Source organism: Olea europaea, unplaced genomic scaffold, assembly GCF_002742605.1.
Source record: "Olea europaea var. sylvestris unplaced genomic scaffold, O_europaea_v1 scaffold2376, whole genome shotgun sequence".
In the NCBI taxonomy this organism is placed as follows: Eukaryota; Viridiplantae; Streptophyta; class Magnoliopsida; order Lamiales; family Oleaceae; genus Olea; species Olea europaea.
In genome coordinates, this window is record NW_019241902.1 from 6,002 (window position 1) to 27,984 (window position 21,983).

General features: G+C 35.2%; 3 protein-coding genes across 3 annotated transcripts; 2 read left to right on the top strand and 1 right to left on the bottom strand.

Moving 5' to 3' along the window:
* Positions 1 to 6: 6 nt before the first annotated feature.
* LOC111381800 (probable LRR receptor-like serine/threonine-protein kinase At1g06840) lies at positions 7 to 7,532 on the top strand. Its single transcript, XM_023005631.1, has 7 exons — positions 7 to 176; positions 257 to 418; positions 509 to 792; positions 919 to 970; positions 1,087 to 1,337; positions 6,606 to 6,740; positions 6,968 to 7,532. Exons 1-7 carry the CDS (start codon positions 11 to 13, stop codon positions 7,325 to 7,327), a joined length of 1,410 nt encoding a protein of 469 aa, XP_022861399.1. The 5' UTR covers positions 7 to 10; the 3' UTR covers positions 7,328 to 7,532.
* Positions 7,533 to 10,639: 3,107 nt separating this feature from the next.
* LOC111381803 (KH domain-containing protein At2g38610-like) lies at positions 10,640 to 11,925 on the bottom strand. Its single transcript, XM_023005634.1, has 2 exons — positions 11,624 to 11,925; positions 10,640 to 11,509 (listed from the first exon to the last, which is right to left on the bottom strand). The coding sequence occupies exons 1-2, from the start codon at positions 11,717 to 11,719 to the stop codon at positions 11,306 to 11,308; spliced, it is 300 nt and encodes a 99-aa protein (XP_022861402.1). The 5' UTR covers positions 11,720 to 11,925; the 3' UTR covers positions 10,640 to 11,305.
* Positions 11,926 to 15,995: 4,070 nt separating this feature from the next.
* LOC111381802 (probable LRR receptor-like serine/threonine-protein kinase At5g37450) lies at positions 15,996 to 17,224 on the top strand. Its single transcript, XM_023005633.1, has 2 exons — positions 15,996 to 16,453; positions 16,681 to 17,224. Exons 1-2 carry the CDS (start codon positions 16,313 to 16,315, stop codon positions 17,038 to 17,040), a joined length of 501 nt encoding a protein of 166 aa, XP_022861401.1. The 5' UTR covers positions 15,996 to 16,312; the 3' UTR covers positions 17,041 to 17,224.
* Positions 17,225 to 21,983: the final 4,759 nt, after the last annotated feature.

The window sequence follows — 21,983 nt, forward strand, 5'->3', positions numbered from 1 at the left end:
AAGGCTAAGAATGTTCTTGAAGTTCTTCCCTCAGTTATCCAATGATTCTCATGAATTTAACAAAAGTGAGATTCAACGGATTGCAGACAAATTTGCTACCTTTGATATACCTGGGAATGATACATTTGGCCCTTATGATCTGCTTAATTTTACTGTCAATGGACCTTATTTAAACAGTAAGCGCTGATACTTCTCAATAAAAGCAATCTTTGCTCTAAAATTGGGTTGAATTGAATTGAAAATTTTATTACTGTAGTGCCACTTCCATCTTTAAAGGGTAAAGGAATGAGCAAAGGCGCCTTGGCTGGAATCGTGTTGGGGTCCATCTTCTGTGCCAGCATGGTACTTTTAGGTGTCGTACTTTTACTCTTAAAGAAGAATCAGCAGCTCCCACTCAATGCTGTGAAAGATAAATCACGTGAGTCGTGCTTTATTATTCACATTAACAGGTCTTTTATTCATTAACATTATACATGACTTCTATCCATACTTCTTGTTTGTTTGTTAGTCGGAAAAGTTACAATAATAATGGATGGAGTGAAGGCATTCAGCTTTAAAGAGTTGCAAGCAGCAACAAGCGGATTTAACATTGCTACTCAAGTTGGCGAAGGAGGATACGGAAAGGTCTCTAAAGGTACTTTAGCGGATGGCACAGTTGTCGCTATAAAGCGTGCACAACAAGGTTCTTTGCAGGGTGAAAAAGAGTTCTACACTGAGATAGAAATGTTGTCTCGTTTACATCACAGAAATCTGGTTTCATTGGTTGGATATTGTGATGAGGAGGACGAACAGGTACAATTCAATCTCAAATATATCTTCTATATATCAGTACTTGGAGTGAACTTACCTTGATCAGTTCATGAAATGAACTTCATCTAATATTAGTTTATTCTTTCTTTGTCTTCTTTGTGCATACAGATGTTGGTATATGAGTTCATGCCAAATGGCTCATTACATGACCTCCTATCTGGTAATGATCCATTCTTCTTATTGTCGGTGTTTATGTTTCTACTCAATCTTGTTTATTCAGTTATTCAATTTCCCTAAATTTATGTTTTCAAGTAAAAATTTCACTCGTTTTAACAGCTAGGTATAGATCACCTCTAAGTTTTGCGACAAGATTGCATATTGCACTAGGTTCGGCAAGAGGAATTCTTTACCTCCATACAGAAGCTGATCCTCCTATCATTCATCGCGATATCAAGGCAAACAACATATTGTTGGACTCTAAGTGGACAGCCAAAGTATCTGATTTTGGAATCTCAAAGCTTGCACCAGTATCAGATGTAAAAGGAGTTACAGAAACACACATCTCCACCAATGTGAAAGGAACACCGGTAAGATGAACTCTACCTTTGGATTCCGGGACTTTGTAAACGATAATGAAATGAACAAATCGAAAGGCTCGTTCCCAGTAAATGTTGGGCTATCTACAAGAATTTTATTTTTGTCATTGCACTAGGTTTCATGTCATAAGTCAGTCAAAAATTTTATTCTAGATTAAACTACTAAAACCCTCCTTTACTTGGCTTCGAACTGGATGAAAAACAATAATTTGTTTCTAACTCAACGAGATCCCTTGAGAGAGCAACTCAAGAGGATCACTACGAGATTGATGGAGTGATGTTCAAGGGATATATTGTTTCGACAGTTTTAATATTCTTCACAGACGTCATTCTCTTAAAATTTCTACTCAAGCATTGGACTTTACCAACCAAAGGAAGTATAGTATAAGAAGTGATTTTAAGATGACCATAATTACTAGGGGGTGTCAAACTTAGTTGTTTGAGGAAGTGTATCTTAGAAATTTACTCAGTGAAACTTTCATGCTGCATATTTAGGTTGTGTCATGTTCAGTGTGTTCATGAAACATAGGATTAGCAGCAATTTTAATTGCACTAGTATTATCAGCATGAAGTGGAGTAGGCTTAAGTTGAAGACAATCAAGCTTTGCTAGAAGGCCTCATAGCCAAACAGTCTCAGAACAGAAAGAAGACAAAGCACGATATTCAGATTCAGTGGAAGATTTAGAGACACGATCCTGTTTCTTGCTTTACCAGGAAATTAGCGCACTCCCAAGAAATATGCACCAACCTGTAATCAAGAAACGCGTATTCACGTATCCTGCCTAATCCGCATCACTATATCCTATTATCTCAAGAGAAGAATTTGTAGAAAAGAAAAGACCCCTATCTGATGTACTAGCAAGTATCGTATAATGTGACGAACCGCAGTAAGATGAAGATGTTATGGGGCATGGATAAATTGACAGACCTGTTGTACAACAAAAAAGATGTCGGGTCATGTAATAGTGAGGTAACCATTAGTCCCCTATTAAATTATATTCCATTTTTCTTTCTCATATTTTCAATCACACAATCTTCCATAAAATTATATTATACATAAATCGAAATTTTATTTTCAACCACTCATTTTTAAAAAAAAAAAATTATTTTATCCATTTTCATTTTCAAAAAATGGGGACCAAAAGGGATTAAGCCACTGGCTGGCGATATAGAGAGAGATTAGGAAAGAGATCACCTTCCTCCTTATGATACTTCACATTCACTTCGAAAGGAGTATCAACAAAGCGGCCATCCAGAAGTCCAGCTAAAGTAATCAACTTCTCCAAATACTTGTGCTGATGCAGAAAAGTTCCAGCTAGACTTGAAAGCACTTCAAGACCTAAAAAATGCTGTAAGGGGCCCAAATCTTTCATATGGAAAGAATCCTTCAGTTGGTTTTGAAGTTGAGATATCAATCCAAGGTCAGTCGCAGTAATAAAAATATCATCAACATAGATAAAAAAAGCACAGTACCTACTTTGGTGGAAGAGATGAAGAGAGACGAATCATATTTGCTCGGGTAAATAAGTATTCCAAAAGAGTAGAACGAAACTTGTCAAACCAAGGATGAGGAGCTTGCTTCAACCCACAAAGCGAGTGCTTTAGTTACACACATTGGAAGATAGCCATGAAAAGATACCCGAAGGATGTGTCATAAAAATATCTTTCTTAAGGTCATCATGTAAGAAAGCATTCTTGACATCTATCTGTCACAAAGGATATTCCCTAGAGGCAGCTATAGCCAGAATAGTTCAAACCGTCGTCATTTTGGCAACTAGGGCAAATGTCTCTTCATAGTCCATCCCATATTCTTGACGATTCCCAAGAGCCACCAACCGAGCTTTATAACGCTTCAGCGATACATCAGATCGAAATTTAATAGAATAGACTCATTTGCATCCCGTAGGTCAAATACAAGAAGGGCAAGAAACAATATCCATAGCTTTTACCTAACAGAGTTGAGTAGTAGCCTAAGAATAAGAAGTAGGAAATGTGAAATGAGATAAACTTGCAGAGAAGCCTTACTGAATAGGAGATAAGTAAAGCCGGTGGATCGTCGAAGAATAGCAGAGTCTGGGATAGAATCGGGATTGGGAACGAGAAGGGACAGTCGGTTTGGGGGCCGTCTTCTTTGATATGCCATACCTGGTTTAGAACGCTCCACAGAACTAGAGTCATTCTCAAAGCTAATAAGCGAAACCAAATCAGAAGATTAAACAACATGTTGTTGGATGTAGTACTTATTCTAAAGAAAATCACGTTGCAAGAAATACCAAAACGATTAGCAACACCATCATAACGAATGAAGCCTTTTTGAGCAATGTCGTAACCTATGAAAGCACACTGTACGAATTGAGCACCAAGCTTATGACGTTCATGAGGATGTAAATGAACAAAACAAATACATTCAAAAGTGTGCAACTGCCATAGCCAAAATGTGTACCGTACAAGCAAACATAAGGTGAGTCAAAATCCAAATGCTGAGCAGGAAGTCGATTAATCAGATATACAGCTCTGGAAAGGGCTTTGACCCAAAATTTAGATGGAATCGAAGATTTCAAGAGTAAAACTCTAACAACATTCAATAGGTGATGATTCTTTCTTTTTGCCACTCCATTTTGTTAAGAGATATATGGACAAGAGCGTTGAGAGAGAATACCTTTATGTTGTAAGAATGATTAAAATTGATGAGACATATATTCCCCATTGTTGTCAGACCTTAATATTCGAATTCTAGAAGAGAATTTCGTGTCAGTGTAAGCTATAAAAGTTTGAAGAATGGCGCCAACCTTACTTTTAGAGCACAGAAAATATATCCAAGTGTAACAACTGGAATCATCAATAAACATCACAAAGTACTTATAATAAGTATGCGAAGTCATAGGTGTTACATCCCAAACATCACTATGATTAATCTTAAAGCATTTATCAGCACGACTACCATAAGTTGGAAATAGAAGAGTCTTACTTTTTCTAAGTTTACAAGTATCACAATTGAAAGATAAATTGGAAAACTAAAACTTATCTTTAATGCCAAAAAAAAAAAAAAAAAAAAACCCACTTCAAAAAATGAGATAAAATTAAAGTATTGGGATGACCTAATGGTTTATGCCAAATTTCATTTTTAAACCTATCACTAATACATGCCAAAGACATAGCAGGATGACTATTAAATTGTCATGGGAACAATTTTCCGGAATCAACTAATTGACCAATCGAGAGAAACACACATCACAGTTATTATCAACTAATTAACCAACCGAAATTAAGTTTGTAGATAAGCCTAGAGATACATAAACATTATCAAAAGAAAGGCCTAGTATTACCAACAGTAGTAATAAGAAGAGTATTGCCATCAGTAATCTGAATTGTTGTGTGCTAGTATATTGTCAAATGTTATGCAAGGAATTAGAACTACTTACCATATGATTCGATGTCCTTGAATCAATAAACCAAGGAGAAGAAGCAATGGGACCTTTACCTTGTAAGCCCATGGCAAAGAAGGCATAAACAATCATCTGCTTGACCATTTTTAGGATTAAATTGTTAACTGATGGTAGCTTGCAGAAGTGTCAGATTAGTACCTAGTGCAACGACTTGAAATACATTAGCTTTTCGATGTGGAGGTTGTGTGGGATAGTCTTTCACGATATACCCTAGTTGTATAGAGTAATTGTAGACTTTTGGAGGACAGTTAGGAGCAATATGCCCTTATCCTTTGCAACGAAAACACTGTAGTTTATCCCTTCCCCATCCTTGGGCAACATATGCAATGGTGGCCACATTAGATGAGGAAAAATCAAATCAAATAATAGTTTGTGTAGCTAGTTGTTCCTCAAGTAAAAGTTCACCCAAACACACATCTAAAGAGGGAATCGGATCTCGATTCATTAAACCTGCTTGGACCACTTCAAATTCGGGTCATAATTTCATAAGAAATTGATCCTTATTGCTAACCTCTTGAACATCTCATAGTGCAGATAAGGCCGCAGCAGAGACCTTAGCATTAATTATTCTGGAGTACTTGCTCCATAAGTTCAGGAAACTAGAATACTATTGCTAAATAGTAAGATTACCTTGAGTGTAGTTAGCAATTTCTAACTCCAATTGAAAGCATCGTGTATTATTGTCTTGACAATAAATCCACTTCAAGTATTTCTGCATCTCCTTAGTCGTAGTGAAAGAGCGTAAATTATTCACCATGTGGGACTCTATGGATCCCAAAATCCAAGAGATAGTACAAGCATAATTTGTTTTCCATGTACTGAGATCTTTAGTATCTTCAGCTGCCTTAGAAAACCCATCAATATGACCCAAAAACTCCTTTCCTTTTAAGAATATCTTGAACTGAATTCCCATATTATATAATTTTTCCTGTAAACTTAACATAGAACGCATCAATCGGCAGAACTTTGTAATATAGAAGATTACAAAATATAACCCAAACAAAATCAGCCCACACAAGGAAGTAGGATGCAGCCTAAATTAATTGCCACCCAAAATCAGCCTACAAAAAAAATAAAAATAAAAATAAAATAAAATGGCAAGCCCATTCAAAACAAAAACAGCCCACAAGTTAAAAACACACAGGTTATGCTCGAGGCCCAAACCATCGAAGTTATGAACTTCGGAGACACTCGAATACCCAGACACGCGATTCCACATAATTAGTGTCGACCAGCCAAGAAATGCTTGAAATCACATCAAGCCCACACACAGGATGCCGAAATCCCGGTGATTACACACAAAGAGATGCCAGAAAAGAAACCCCGTTGCTCACCCAAGAGATGCCGAGAATCGTGTTGATTACAGGCAGGAGATCACCCACAGAGACGTTTGAGAGTCTTTCTAATCACCCAGAACCAAATTATGCTAAAGTGGTGGCTTCAACCGGAGACCTATCGTTCTAAAAATCTGTAAAATGCCATCGAAAAATCTGTTGAACCAAATTGTCGACCACGAAGGTGAGAACAACTGAACGACAGTAGAAGATTCAAAAATTTCATCTATAGGTATGGCTTTGTTACCACATCAAAGTTTGGTTGAATGATCTTCCCCATTTGGTATACATTGCATTATATAGATGGATATCTTCTCCATTTGGTATGCATTGCATTTTATAGATGGATATTACAAACGTATATGGTAATATGATACAATTTTTGATAAACTGTAATTACTACTTGGTCACAACAATTATTTTTGCATTCTATTTTCATATCCCTTTGGCATTAAAACAATGTTTTTACTTATATGCAGGGTTATCTTGATCCAGAATACTTTTTGACCCACAAGTTAACGGAAAAAAGCGATGTTTATAGCCTTGGTGTAGTATTTCTAGAACTCTTATCAGGGAGGCAACCTATATCTCATGGACGGAACCTTGTGAGAGAGGTATCACAGGATTTCACTATGCTATCATATAAACTCTATTGAGGATTTCATATAAGTTTGCCTATATTCATTTTAAGATCATATGCTTACTTGATTGGACGAATGAGAAAGATTATACAATAGATTTATGAATTTCTAATTTGTGTGAAGATGCATTATGAGCATTCAAGTTCTTGCTTTTTCTTTTATAACATCGTCTAATTAACTTCCACGCTATGTACTTACAGGTTAACATGGCATGTCAATCTGGAATGATGTTTTCCATCATAGACGAGAGTATGGGGCCATATCCTTCAGAGTGTATAAAGAAATTTATGCAATTGGCCATCATGTGTTCTCAAAATGAAATGAAGGGTAGACCTTCTATGTTGGAAGTGGTGAGAGAGCTCGAAAACATATCTTCAGCACTTCTAGAATGTGACAACACTACATTGGAGTTAAACTTAAATACCATAACTTCTGAATCCTCACCCTCAGCATCAGCCCCATCATCTTCAATCTATTCTAAAACTCGTACTTATGTCTCCAACAATCTCCCTGGAAGTAACCTTGTTAGTGACTTTTTCCCTACCATCAATCCTCGTTGACTAGTTCAATAATGATCATAGATCAGTTGCACTCTTAAACTATCACTGTTTGAAAGATACACAATTTGTTTTCATTTAATTTAAATTTTTCCATATGGATCTTAGCTTGTAAACTTTAACAATGCCTTTGGGTTAAAGAAAATGCTGCTGTAATTTTACTTTTATTATGTCCTTTCTATTTTCATTTGAAGAAACTTGAATGGCACTAACATCATATAGCTGCTTAAGGATGGTATTCCTCGTATTATCCCATTAGTGTTTTTAAATTTAGAATAATAGTTCATCATTTTAGATCGTGTTTTCATCTTTTTACCTAAATTGAGTATTTCATTTATACACTAACATTCTCACACTCACATTTCCCTTAACATTTTTAGGTTATCGAACCCCGTTGCTTGGCCTCCAACACTAACTGGAAGCTTCTACACTCTTGGCTTTTCTATAAAAATTCCTTATATAATGTGTTGGAAATACATCATAATGCTGCTTAATGTAAGTCTTTCACATTAATTTAAAATCTTGTGGTGAGACCAGATTATCATCATGTCCTATCAACGCAAGAATTTAAACCCAAGTATGAATTTACAGGGTAACAACTTATACTGTCTTTTCTCATTAAAAAAAAAATAAAAAAGAAAGAAAGAAAGAAAAAAAGAGTACATATTCTTTTTATTAATGATTAACTAACAGAATAAAGGGAAGATTACTTGGAAGTTGGAAGTAGCCTTGGTAGTTTGCAATTCACCAGCCACTCTCTCTCTCTCTCTCTCTTCGGCCGATCCTTCATCAATAGTACCTGCCTCATTTTGATCAACACTCCGTCAACCTTGCCAATATCATAAATGACATTCCTTCAAGAATATTGTTCAAGCATCTTAAAACCACAACCAAGGACTTAAATACAACTGGTGAAACTCACTCGAGTTTCAAAAACTCGATCCCATTCAAGAATCAAGAATCTTATGATCGAAAATCGAAATAACATGGAACAACATCTTGACAATGTACCTGTATTGTGCTTGGAGGAAGAAAAAATAGAGAATTAGATCTGTAATAGACAAAATATACGAGGGCAAATTCTTCAAATGGAATCTAAAACCTTAGTCAATGGTAGAGTACAATAGACGAGTGAATTTGTGACAGTGATTTTAGTTAGTACTATAACATTGTTGGGGGCATTTGACATTGCGGTCCGTAACTTTACCCCATATATCAAATTACTTTTTAATCAAACTTTTTTAGCCTTCAAAACTCCAAACTACGCATTTAAGCCAATAAAAATTAAATCCATACACGTAATGTCAATTTTTTGGCCACATGACAACTTATTTGAAAGTTATTTTTGTCAATTCACTTCATTTCCCTCTATTATTCCACTACTAGAATTGACCAAGTCAATAAAAACAAAGAGACGGGACTAGTCCTAAAAATGAGCATGTAGGCCAAACTGAAGTAAAATCAAGTAAATACATATAATTCAATCACATGGAAAAAGGTACAAGCCAAGTCAGAACAAAAATGCCTGGTTAGAATTATTTTGAAGATAAATAACTACAACATGAGATTAATGCACTAATTTTGTCCTATCCTATCAGCCTTTGTCAATCATAGAGAATCCTCCAGGCCTCAACAAATGATCTATATCTTGAGCCCACAAAAAGTGGCAATAGGGGTATAAACGCCTGCCATAAATTTGAGCCAAACATTCTCTCCAAGTCTAGTTTCCATTCTTCACTTTTACTCTCCTTGCATCAAGAATTCTCAGTGATTTGAGCATCAAGGTATCAACAACCAACAATCCCCATCTTTGGAAGGCTGGGGAAAAATTGCCCTGTTTTATAGAGTCAGCTGCCAAATCGTTCATCTCCTTAATATAGAAACTTCATCAAAATATGGCATCAACAAAAAGGCGCCATCTACGAAAGACCAAAAAAAACCACTTGAAAAAATGAGCAATAACCACCCAGGAAACAGAAATAGAATGACAATTTCATCCACAAATTGCGCAAAAGTATGTCACATTGATGACTTGCATAACCCGAGCAAAAGGAAAGTGCCCGAAATGAACAAATGGAGGCAGAATGATGGAACCTTAAGCAAAGTAGCATAATTCTTCACTTAACAGGAACTCACTGGATGAAAACTAACTACATAATAACTACACTTCATAATTTGATAAAACATCTAGTGGAATTCAAAAACACATACTTCAACAAAATCAGCCAACTTAAAACATAATATGTCAATTTATAATGGGGTCTTTAAATAATAATAGATATCATAACAACGAAGATACCTATAAAATCAAGCACAAGAATAAATCCAATGATTGGGTATAAATAACCAACATTGATAAAATCAATCTAAATACACCTATAGACATTATTTGTTTCTTTGTTTTTCCTCCTTCTGTCGTTGGTTAATTAAGAGAAACAATAGAAAATCCGACAAAGAAATCAACCTCATAGACTTGTATTCCTCTATGTTACATTTTCAATTAGCTAGGAATGTGGACATGAGGTCTTTCGGAAGGTATACCAAGTACGAATCTTAGAATTCTTCAAACAACAGATAGATTTTGATCTTTTAATGTCCTATTTTTGCACGCTTCATTCCACTGGTATTAAAAGGTGAGACGCTGTCACCTGGTCCAGGACTCTCTTCTTTGAAATTTGAATTTAGCAGGGCTAGTTCATGCAATTGCTGCCTTTCCTGTACAAAAATGAAAACATAGTAATGGATTATTCTTAATATGCGTGATTTTACATGTTTCAGCTTGTGTAGTTCTGGTCGGCAATTCGGTAGATTACCATTTATGTCTTTATTGGGTAGTGAATGGCTCAAAGAAACGAAGTTGTTTGATTTTTCAAAGAAAGATTGGTTAGAGATTAATACCACAGGTCTGACCAGTTCTTCTATTATCTCTTGTGCTTGCCTCAGTCTGATATCAACAACATTAACAGGTAAATCATCCTCAACCAAGATGTGGAAAGGTTCATTCAAATGTTCATAACCTGGCCGTCCCCATAGTTTTTCTTCCTTAACATTGACAGGCACAAAGTGAATCAAATACAGTTAGTAATTTAAGACAAAAATAATTAAGTGGCTATAAGTATGAATCTCTAGAATGAATTATACAATACCATCTCTAATTACGTCAACATAATAGGTGTTTCAGCTAGATTTTGAAGTCAATATATTAGATTAACAATTATAATAATTTGGAGGAACAAAGAATTTAAGCCTCAACTTCGTGAGGGAGTTGGGTCAAACAAAACGTTACTGCAAAAAATTCATATAGTCAACTCTTAAGATTATTGAGAATAAAGTTAACCTTGAATACAAGCTTGCCCTTTTTCCTTTCCATTGAGGTTTACAATTATAATGTTTGGCTGCTGGGAATCATTGCAAAAGCATGTATCATAGCATAGCCATTCAAAGAAGTTGCCAAAAGTTAAAGAGCAAAAAGTAAACAAGAAATCTAAGAATTGGTCCCATAATCCTTTCATCATTAACTTGAAGGTTTAAATTTATCACAGGATCACAAGGAAAAGCTTTAAAAAACTCGATTTTGAATTACAAGATTTCTAGATCCCAAAGGATGGAAACCTAGTAGGATACTATATTTTGAAAATCAGATCAATGACAGCTCTAATGTGGAATTGCCTATTTGAGTTTCAGGCTATAAAAGTAAAATCAAAGGAGCCTTCTTTCGTGAATAGAACTCCAAATTACCCCTCTTTACTTTTTGGGAGGAAATGAACAAATAATATCTTGAGGTATTCTGAAATTTTCTACATGATTCAATTTATACGCAACATGCTAAATTAAGTTATGATGTCATTGTTTTCATGGTTGAGATTATGATTTCTGCTTTCATGTTTCTCAGGAACAGGCATTAAAAGAAGCAGCAGTGTTAGCTGCTTACTTTTTTCTTGACCCTTTCGTTGTGTGCATCATTCGCAGGTTTTCAATCAACTATATAGCTACTTCATAATGAGTCTTCATAAGTAATAATGAACACCACAAAAATGCATCACAGTATGGTGAGATCCCTTGCATTACCTTGTCTGGGTCCTTTATTGAACCTTCTCCTCTAATATACACGCGGCATCCTGTAGTGGCTTCCACTCGTTTAAGTGAATTTCCTCTAGGACCCAAAAGCCGCCCAACAAAATTGAACTAAGAATCCACGAAGTAGTAATTTAGATAATAATGGAATGAGAAGCACTATAGATTTAAGAAATGAAAATGAACTGAACATTCCTAGAAAAGTAGAACAACAAACAATCTTACATTTGGATAATTCTCAACAGGAATTTCTAGGCGAACAATTCGTTTTACAGTGTATGAACTCGGACTTGCCGGTGCTCCTTGCCAGTCCATTATCATTCCTGTAGGTCCACTCAGTCTCTGCCATGTAAAGAAGAATTAAGAAGGTGTCTCCTTATCTTAAAGTATAAAAAAGAAGATATATCCAAAGAGAGAAAAAAAGGGAAGCATCATCATGGTACCAAGACAACATAGAACTATAAAATATAACAATTAACTTTTGCAAAAGCAAATAAATTATTCCAAGAGTTCCAACTCGAAAATATACATTAAAATCTCCTCATTTTTTGATAAATAAAAACTTTTAAATGTAAATTTTATAAAATAAAAAAATAAAAAAAAAAAAAAAGATGTCGGGTCATGTAATAGTGAGGTAACCATTAGTCCCCTATTAAATTATATTCCATTTTTCTTTCTCATATTTTCAATCACACAATCTTCCATAAAATTATATTATACATAAATCGAAATTTTATTTTCAACCACTCATTTTTAAAAAAAAAAAATTATTTTATCCATTTTCATTTTCAAAAAATGGGGACCAAAAGGGATTAAGCCACTGGCTGGCGATATAGAGAGAGATTAGGAAAGAGATCACCTTCCTCCTTATGATACTTCACATTCACTTCGAAAGGAGTATCAACAAAGCGGCCATCCAGAAGTCCAGCTAAAGTAATCAACTTCTCCAAATACTTGTGCTGATGCAGAAAAGTTCCAGCTAGACTTGAAAGCACTTCAAGACCTAAAAAATGCTGTAAGGGGCCCAAATCTTTCATATGGAAAGAATCCTTCAGTTGGTTTTGAAGTTGAGATATCAATCCAAGGTCAGTCGCAGTAATAAAAATATCATCAACATAGATAAAAAAAGCACAGTACCTACTTTGGTGGAAGAGATGAAGAGAGACGAATCATATTTGCTCGGGTAAATAAGTATTCCAAAAGAGTAGAACGAAACTTGTCAAACCAAGGATGAGGAGCTTGCTTCAACCCACAAAGCGAGTGCTTTAGTTACACACATTGGAAGATAGCCATGAAAAGATACCCGAAGGATGTGTCATAAAAATATCTTTCTTAAGGTCATCATGTAAGAAAGCATTCTTGACATCTATCTGTCACAAAGGATATTCCCTAGAGGCAGCTATAGCCAGAATAGTTCAAACCGTCGTCATTTTGGCAACTAGGGCAAATGTCTCTTCATAGTCCATCCCATATTCTTGACGATTCCCAAGAGCCACCAACCGAGCTTTATAACGCTTCAGCGATACATCAGATCGAAATTTAATAGAATAGACTCATTTGCATCCCGTAGGTCAAATACAAGAAGGGCAAGAAACAATATCCATAGCTTTTACCTAACAGAGTTGAGTAGTAGCCTAAGAATAAGAAGTAGGAAATGTGAAATGAGATAAACTTGCAGAGAAGCCTTACTGAATAGGAGATAAGTAAAGCCGGTGGATCGTCGAAGAATAGCAGAGTCTGGGATAGAATCGGGATTGGGAACGAGAAGGGACAGTCGGTTTGGGGGCCGTCTTCTTTGATATGCCATACCTGGTTTAGAACGCTCCACAGAACTAGAGTCATTCTCAAAGCTAATAAGCGAAACCAAATCAGAAGATTAAACAACATGTTGTTGGATGTAGTACTTATTCTAAAGAAAATCACGTTGCAAGAAATACCAAAACGATTAGCAACACCATCATAACGAATGAAGCCTTTTTGAGCAATGTCGTAACCTATGAAAGCACACTGTACGAATTGAGCACCAAGCTTATGACGTTCATGAGGATGTAAATGAACAAAACAAATACATTCAAAAGTGTGCAACTGCCATAGCCAAAATGTGTACCGTACAAGCAAACATAAGGTGAGTCAAAATCCAAATGCTGAGCAGGAAGTCGATTAATCAGATATACAGCTCTGGAAAGGGCTTTGACCCAAAATTTAGATGGAATCGAAGATTTCAAGAGTAAAACTCTAACAACATTCAATAGGTGATGATTCTTTCTTTTTGCCACTCCATTTTGTTAAGAGATATATGGACAAGAGCGTTGAGAGAGAATACCTTTATGTTGTAAGAATGATTAAAATTGATGAGACATATATTCCCCATTGTTGTCAGACCTTAATATTCGAATTCTAGAAGAGAATTTCGTGTCAGTGTAAGCTATAAAAGTTTGAAGAATGGCGCCAACCTTACTTTTAGAGCACAGAAAATATATCCAAGTGTAACAACTGGAATCATCAATAAACATCACAAAGTACTTATAATAAGTATGCGAAGTCATAGGTGTTACATCCCAAACATCACTATGATTAATCTTAAAGCATTTATCAGCACGACTACCATAAGTTGGAAATAGAAGAGTCTTACTTTTTCTAAGTTTACAAGTATCACAATTGAAAGATAAATTGGAAAACTAAAACTTATCTTTAATGCCAAAAAAAAAAAAAAAAAACACACTTCAACAAATGAGATAAAATTAAAGTATTGGGATGACCTAATGGTTTATGCCAAATTTCATTTTTAAACCTATCACTAATACATGCCAAAGACATAGCAGGATGACTATTAAATTGTCATGGGAACAATTTTCCGGAATCAACTAATTGACCAATCGAGAGAAACACACATCACAGTTATTATCAACTAATTAACCAACCGAAATTAAGTTTGTAGATAAGCCTAGAGATACATAAACATTATCAAAAGAAAGGCCTAGTATTACCAACAGTAGTAATAAGAAGAGTATTGCCATCAGTAATCTGAATTGTTGTGTGCTAGTATATTGTCAAATGTTATGCAAGGAATTAGAACTACTTACCATATGATTCGATGTCCTTGAATCAATAAACCAAGGAGAAGAAGCAATGGGACCTTTACCTTGTAAGCCCAAGGCAAAGAAGGCATAAACAATCATCTGCTTGACCATTTTTAGGATTAAATTGTTAACTGATGGTAGCTTGCAAAAGTGTCAGATTAGTACCTAGTGCAACGACTTGAAATACATTAGCTTTTCGATGTGGAGGTTGTGTGGGATAGTCTTTCACGATATACCCTACTTGTATAGAGTAATTGTAGACTTTTGGAGGACAGTTAGGAGCAATATGCCCTTATCCTTTGCAGCGAAAACACTGTAGTTTATCCCTTCCCCGTCCTTGGGCAACATATGCAACGGTGGCCACATTAGATGAGGAAAAATCAAATCAAATAATAGTTTGTGTAGCTAGTTGTTCCTCAAGTAAAAGTTCACCCAAACACACATCTAAAGAGGGAATCGGATCTCGATTCATTAAACCTGCTTGGACCACTTCAAATTCGGGTCATAATTTCATAAGAAATTGATCCTTATTGCTAACCTCTTGAACATCTCATAGTGCAGATAAGGCCGCAGCAGAGACCTTAGCATTAATTATTCTGGAGTACTTGCTCCATAAGTTCAGGAAACTAGAATAGTATTGCTAAATAGTAAGATTACCTTGAGTGTAGTTAGCAATTTCTAACTCCAATTGAAAGCGTCGTGTATTATTGTCTTGACAATAAATCCGCTTCAAGTATTTCCGCATCTCCTTAGTCGTAGTGAAAGAGCGTAAATTATTCACCATGTGGGACTCTATGGATCCCAAAATCCAAGAGATAGTACAAGCATAATTTGTTTTCCATGTACTGAGATCTTTAGTATCTTCAACTGCCTTAGAAAACCCATCAATATGACCCAAAAACTCCTTTCCTTTTAAGAATATCTTGAATTGAATTCCCATATTATATAATTTTTCCTGTAAACTTAACATAGAACGCATCAATCGGCAGAACTTTGTAATATAGAAGATTACAAAATATAACCCAAACAAAATCAGCCCACACAAGGAAGTAGGATGCAGCCTAAATTAATTGCCACCCAAAATCAGCCTACAAAAAAAATAAAAATAAAAATAAAATAAAATGGCAAGCCCATTCAAAACAAAAACAGCCCACAAGTTAAAAACACACAGGTTATGCTCGAGGCCCAAACCATCGAAGTTATGAACTTCGGAGACACTCGAATACCCAGACACGCGATTCCACATAATTAGTGTCGACCAGCCAAGAAATGCTTGAAATCACATCAAGCCCACACACAGGATGCCGAAATCCCGGTGATTACACACAAAGAGATGCCAGAAAAGAAACCCCGTTGCTCACCCAAGAGATGCCGAGAATCGTGTTGATTACAGGCAGGAGATCACCCACAGAGATGTTTGAGAGTCTTTCTAATCACCCAGAACCAAATTATGCTAAAGTGGTGGCTTCAATCGGAGACCTATCGTTCTAAAAATCTGTAAAATGCCATCGAAAAATCTGTTGAACCAAATTGTCAACCACGAAGGTGAGAACAACTGAACGACAGTAGAAGATTCAAAAATTTCATCTATAGGTATGGCTTTGATACCACATCAAAGTTTGGTTGAATGATCTTCCCCATTCGGTATACATTGCATTATATAGATGGATATCTTCCCCATTTGGTATGCATTGCATTTTATAGATGGATATTACAAACGTATATGGTAATATGATACAATTTTTGATAAACTGTAATTACTACTTGGTCACAACAATTATTTTTGCATTCTATTTTCATATCCCTTTGGCATTAAAACAATGTTTTTACTTATATGCAGGGTTATCTTGATCCAGAATACTTTTTGACCCACAAGTTAACGGAAAAAAGCGATGTTTATAGCCTTGGTGTAGTATTTCTAGAACTCTTATCAGGGAGGCAACCTATATCTCATGGACGGAACCTTGTGAGAGAGGTATCACAGGATTTCACTATGCTATCATATAAACTCTATTGAGGATTTCATATAAGTTTGCCTTCATTCATTTTAAGATCATATGCTTGCTTGATTGGACGAATGAGAAAGATTATACAATAGATTTATGAATTTCTAATTTGTGTGAAGATGCATTATGAGCATTCAAGTTCTTGCTTTTTCTTTTATAACATCATCTAATTAACTTCCACGATATGTACTTACAGGTTAACATGGCATGTCAATCTGGAATGATGTTTTCCATCATAGACGAGAGTATGGGGCCATATCCTTCAGAGTGTATAAAGAAATTTATGCAATTGGCCATCATGTGTTCTCAAAATGAAATGAAGGGTAGACCTTCTATGTTGGAAGTGGTGAGAGAGCTCGAAAACATATCTTCAGCACTTCTAGAATGTGACAACACTACATTGGAGTTAAACTTAAATACCATAACTTCTGAATCCTCACCCTCAGCATCAGCCCCATCATCTTCAATCTATTCTAAAACTCGTACTTATGTCTCCAACAATCTCCCTGGAAGTAACCTTGTTAGTGACTTTTTCCCTACCATCAATCCTCGTTGACTAGTTCAATAATGATCATAGATCAGTTGCACTCTTAAACTATCACTGTTTGAAAGATACACTATTTCTTTTCATTTAATTTAAAATTTTCCACATGGATCTTAGCTTGTAAACTTTAACAATGCCTTTGGGTTAAAGAAAATGCTGCTGTAATTTTACTTTTATTATGTCCTTTCTATTTTCATTTGAAGAAACTTGAATGGCACTAACATCATATAGCTGCTTAAGGATGGTATTCCTCGTATTATCCCATTAGTGTTTTTAAATTTAGAATAATAGTTCATCATTTTAGATCGTGTTTTCATCTTTTTACCTAAATTGAGTATTTCATTTATACACTAACATTCTCACACTCACATTTCCCTTAACATTTTTAGGTTATCGAACCCCGTTGCTTGGCCTCCAACACTAACTGGAAGCTTCTACACTCTTGGCTTTTCTATAAAAATTCCTTATATAATGTGTTGGAAATACATCATAATGCTGCTTAATGTAAGTCTTTCACATTAATTTAAAATCTTGTGGTGAGACCAGATTATCATCATGTCCTATCAACACAAGAATTTAAACCCAAGTATGAATTTATAGGGTAACAACTTATACTGTCTTTTCTCATTAAAAAAAAATAAAAAAGAAAGAAAGAAAGAAAAAAAGAGTACATATTCTTTTTATTAATGATTAACTAACAGAATAAAGGGAAGATTACTTGGAAGTTGGAAGTAGCCTTGGTAGTTTGCAATTCCCCAGCCACTCTCTCTCTCTCTCTTCGGCCGATCCTTCATCAATAGTACCTGCCTCATTTTGATCAACACTCCGTCAACCTTGCCAATATCATAAATGACATTCCTTCAAGAATATTGTTCAAGCATCTTAAAACCACAACCAAGGACTTAAATACAACTGGTGAAACTCACTCGAGTTTCAAAAACTCGATCCCATTCAAGAATCAAGAATCTTATGATCGAAAATCGAAATAACATGGAACAACATCTTGACAATGTACCTGTATTGTGCTTGGAGGAAGAAAAAATAGAGAATTAGATCTGTAATAGACAAAATATACGAGGGCAAATTCTTCAAATGGAATCTAAAACCTTAGTCAATGGTAGAGTACAATAGACGAGTGAATTTGTGATAGTGATTTTAGTTAGTACTATAACATTGTTGGGGGCATTTGACATTGCGGTCCGTAACTTTACCCCATATATCAAATTACTCTTTAATCAAACTTTTTTAGCCTTCAAAACTCCAAACTACGCATTTAAGCCAATAAAAATTAAATTCATACACGTAATGTCAATTTTTTGGCCACATGACAACTTATTTGAAAGTTATTTTTGTCAATTCACTTCATTTCCCTCTATTATTCCACTACTAGAATTGACCAAGTCAATAAAAACAAAGAGACGGGACTAGTCCTAAAAATGAGCATGTAGGCCAAACTGAAGTAAAATCAAGTAAATACATATAATTCAATCACATGGAAAAAGGTACAAGCCAAGTCAGAACAAAAATGCCTGGTTAGAATTATTTTGAAGATAAATAACTACAACATGAGATTAATGCACTAATTTTGTCCTATCCTATCAGCCTTTGTCAATCATAGAGAATCCTCCAGGCCTTAACAAATGATCTATATCTTGAGCCCACAAAAAGTGGCAATAGGGGTATAAACGCCTGCCATAAATTTAAGCCAAACATTCTCTCCAAGTCTAGTTTCCATTCTTCACTTTTACTCTCCTTGCATCAAGAATTCTCAGTGATTTGAGCATCAAGGTATCAACAACCAACAATCCCCATCTTTGGAAGGCTGGGGAAAAATTGCCCTGTTTTATAGAGTCAGCTGCCAAATCGTTCATCTCCTTAATATAGAAACTTCATCAAAATGTGGCATCAACAAAAAGGCGCCATCTACGAAAGACCAAAAAAAACCACTTGAAAAAATGAGCAATAACCACCCAGGAAACAGAAATAGAATGACAATTTCATCCACAAATTGCGCAAAAGAATGTCACATTGATGACTTGCATAACCCGAGCAAAAGGAAAGTGCCCAAAATGAACAAATGGAGGCAGAATGATGGAACCTTAAGCAAAGTAGCATAATTCTTCACTTAACAGGAACTCACTGGATGAAAACTAACTACATAATAACTACACTTCATAATTTGATAAAACATCTAGTGGAATTCAAAAACACATACTTCAACAAAATCAGCCAACTTAAAACATAATATGTCAATTTATAATGGGATCTTTAAATAATAATAGATATCATAACAACGAAGATACCTATAAAATCAAGCACAAGAATAAATCCAATGATTGGGTATAAATAACCAACATTGATAAAATCAATCTAAATACACCTATAGACATTATTTGTTTCTTTGTTTTTCCTCCTTCTGTCGTTGGTTAATTAAGAGAAACAATAGAAAATCCGACAAAGAAATCAACCTCATAGACTTGTATTCCTCTATGTTACATTTTCAATTAGCTAGGAATGTGGACATGAGGTCTTTCGGAAGGTATACCAAGTACGAATCTTAGAATTCTTCAAACAACAGATAGATTTTGATCTTTTAATGTCCTATTTTTGCACGCTTCATTCCACTGGTATTAAAAGGTGAGACGCTGTCACCTGGTCCAGGACTCTCTTCTTTGAAATTTGAATTTAGCAGGGCTAGTTCATGCAATTGCTGCCTTTCCTGTACAAAAATGAAAACATAGTAATGGATTATTCTTAATATGCGTGATTTTACATGTTTCAGCTTGTGTAGTTCTGGTCAGCAATTCGACAGATTACCATTTGTGTCGTTACTGGGTAGTGAATAGCTCAAAGAAACGAAATTGTCTGATTTTTCAAAGAAAGATTGGTTAGAGATTAATACCACAGGTCTGACCAGTTCTTCTATTATCTCTTGTGCTTGCCTCAGTCTGATATCAACAACATTAACAGGTAAATCATCCTCAACCAAGATGTGGAAAGGTTCATTCAAATGTTCATAACCTGGCCGTCCCCATAGTTTTTCTTCCTTAACATTGACAGGCACAAAGTGAATCAAATACAGTTAGTAATTTAAGACAAAAATAATTAAGTGGCTATAAGTATGAATCTCTAGAATGAATTATACAATACCGTCTCTAATTACGTCAACATAATAGGTGTTTCAGCTAGATTTTGAAGTCAATATATTAGATTAACAATTATAATAATTTGGAGGAACAAAGAATTTAAGCCTCAACTTCGTGAGGGAGTTGGGTCAAACAAAACGTTACTGCAAAAAATTCATATAGTCAACTCTTAAGATTATTGAGAATAAAGTTAACCTTGAATACAAGCTTGCCCTTTTTCCTTTCCATTGAGGTTTACAATTATAATGTTTGGCTGCTGGGAATCATTGCAAAAGCATGTATCATAGCATAGCCATTCAAAGAAGTTGCCAAAAGTTAAAGAGCAAAAAGTAAACAAGAAATCTAAGAATTATAATGTCTAACTTGCAATGCACTCATCAAAAGTTTGTTGATGTAGTCCTTTGTTGAAGATGTCTGTTGATATTTAGTTGGAACATATATCATACAAATAGTTCCATTTTCAACTTTTTCCTTAATGAATTGTCTGTCTACTTCTATATGTTTAGTTCTGTCATGTTGAACTGGGTTGAGAGAGATGTTGATAGCTACTTTATTGTCGCAGAATAGTTTGATTGGACTCTCACAGTGACTTTTAATTCTTCTAAGAGTTTCTTAATCCACAATCCTTCACATATATTCCTTGGGTAGCTGCTCTAAATTTTATTTTAGTACTGCTTCTAGCTGCTACATTCTATTTTTTACTTCTCCACTTACTAGGTTTCCCCATACGAAAGTACAGTAGCCAGTAGTTGATCTTCTGTCTTCTATTGATCCAACCTAATCAGAATCAGTGAATACTTCTACTTCCTTCTTCCCATCTTTCTTAAAGAGCAGGCTTTTTCAAGGAGAACCTTGCATGTATTTTAGAATCTCATATATTGCTTCTAGATGAGCTTCCTTTGGCGAATGCATCTAATCGTTGATACCTATCTTTCTCAATACATTTTTCACTGTCATCTATTTTCTTACTAGCATCTATAGGATTTTACTTGGCTTGCATCCAAGCATACCTGTTTCAATTAGTAAGTCCAGAACATATTTTCCTTGTGAAACACTGATGCCCCTTTTTGATCTGGCTACTTCTATCCCACAAAAAATATCTCATTGATCCCAAATTTTTCACTTCAAATTCAGTACCTAGATTTCTTTTTAGTCTTCCCATCTCAATTGTATTGTCTCTAGTAAGGACTATATCATCCACATATATGATCAGAATAGCTTTTGTCCCATCTTCAAATAATTTGAAAAACATAGTGTGATCTGACTGAGCTTGTTGATATCCCTGATTTCTTAACACTCTTGCAAATCTATCAAACCATGCTTGAGGAGACTATTTGAGCCCATACTGTGATTTTTTAAATTTACATACCCTATTGTCTCCATTCTTTGTACAAAAGCCAGGCTGTAGTGTTATGAAGACTTCTTCATCCGACATACCATTCAAGAATGCATTTTTTTTTATGTCAAGTGTTGGAGTGACCAATCCAAATTTGTTGCTAGAGATAAAAGTACTCAAATTATTTTCAACTTTGCTATAGGTGCAAACGTTTCTGTATAATCTATATCATAGGCCTGAGTATACCCTTTTACAACCAGACGACCGTTGTACCTTTTGATTGTCCCATCTGCTTTGTATTTTACATTAAACACCCATATGCACCCTACAGACTTTTTCTTTTGGTAGTTCCATCACATCCCATGTTTCATTTCCTCTAAAGCCCTCATTTCTTTTATCAAAGCTTCTCTCCACTTGGAAATTTCTAAGGCTTTCTGGATTTTTTTTAGAATTTTTGCACTTTTAAGGTTAGA

Coding starts and splice junctions, on each gene's coding strand:
- LOC111381800 (XM_023005631.1), top strand. CDS start 11: ATGTTCTTGAAGTTCTTCCCTCAGTTATCCAATGATTCTCATGAATTT. Junction 419..508: donor TGCTGTGAAAGATAAATCAC/GTGAGTCGTGCT, acceptor TTTGTTTGTTAG/TCGGAAAAGTTACAATAATA. Junction 1,338..6,605: donor CCAATGTGAAAGGAACACCG/GTAAGATGAACT, acceptor ACTTATATGCAG/GGTTATCTTGATCCAGAATA.
- LOC111381802 (XM_023005633.1), top strand. CDS start 16,313: ATGCAGGGTTATCTTGATCCAGAATACTTTTTGACCCACAAGTTAACG. Junction 16,454..16,680: donor GACGGAACCTTGTGAGAGAG/GTATCACAGGAT, acceptor ATGTACTTACAG/GTTAACATGGCATGTCAATC.
- LOC111381803 (XM_023005634.1), bottom strand. CDS start 11,719: ATGATAATGGACTGGCAAGGAGCACCGGCAAGTCCGAGTTCATACACT. Junction 11,510..11,623: donor CTGTTGAGAATTATCCAAAT/GTAAGATTGTTT, acceptor GTGGATTCTTAG/TTCAATTTTGTTGGGCGGCT.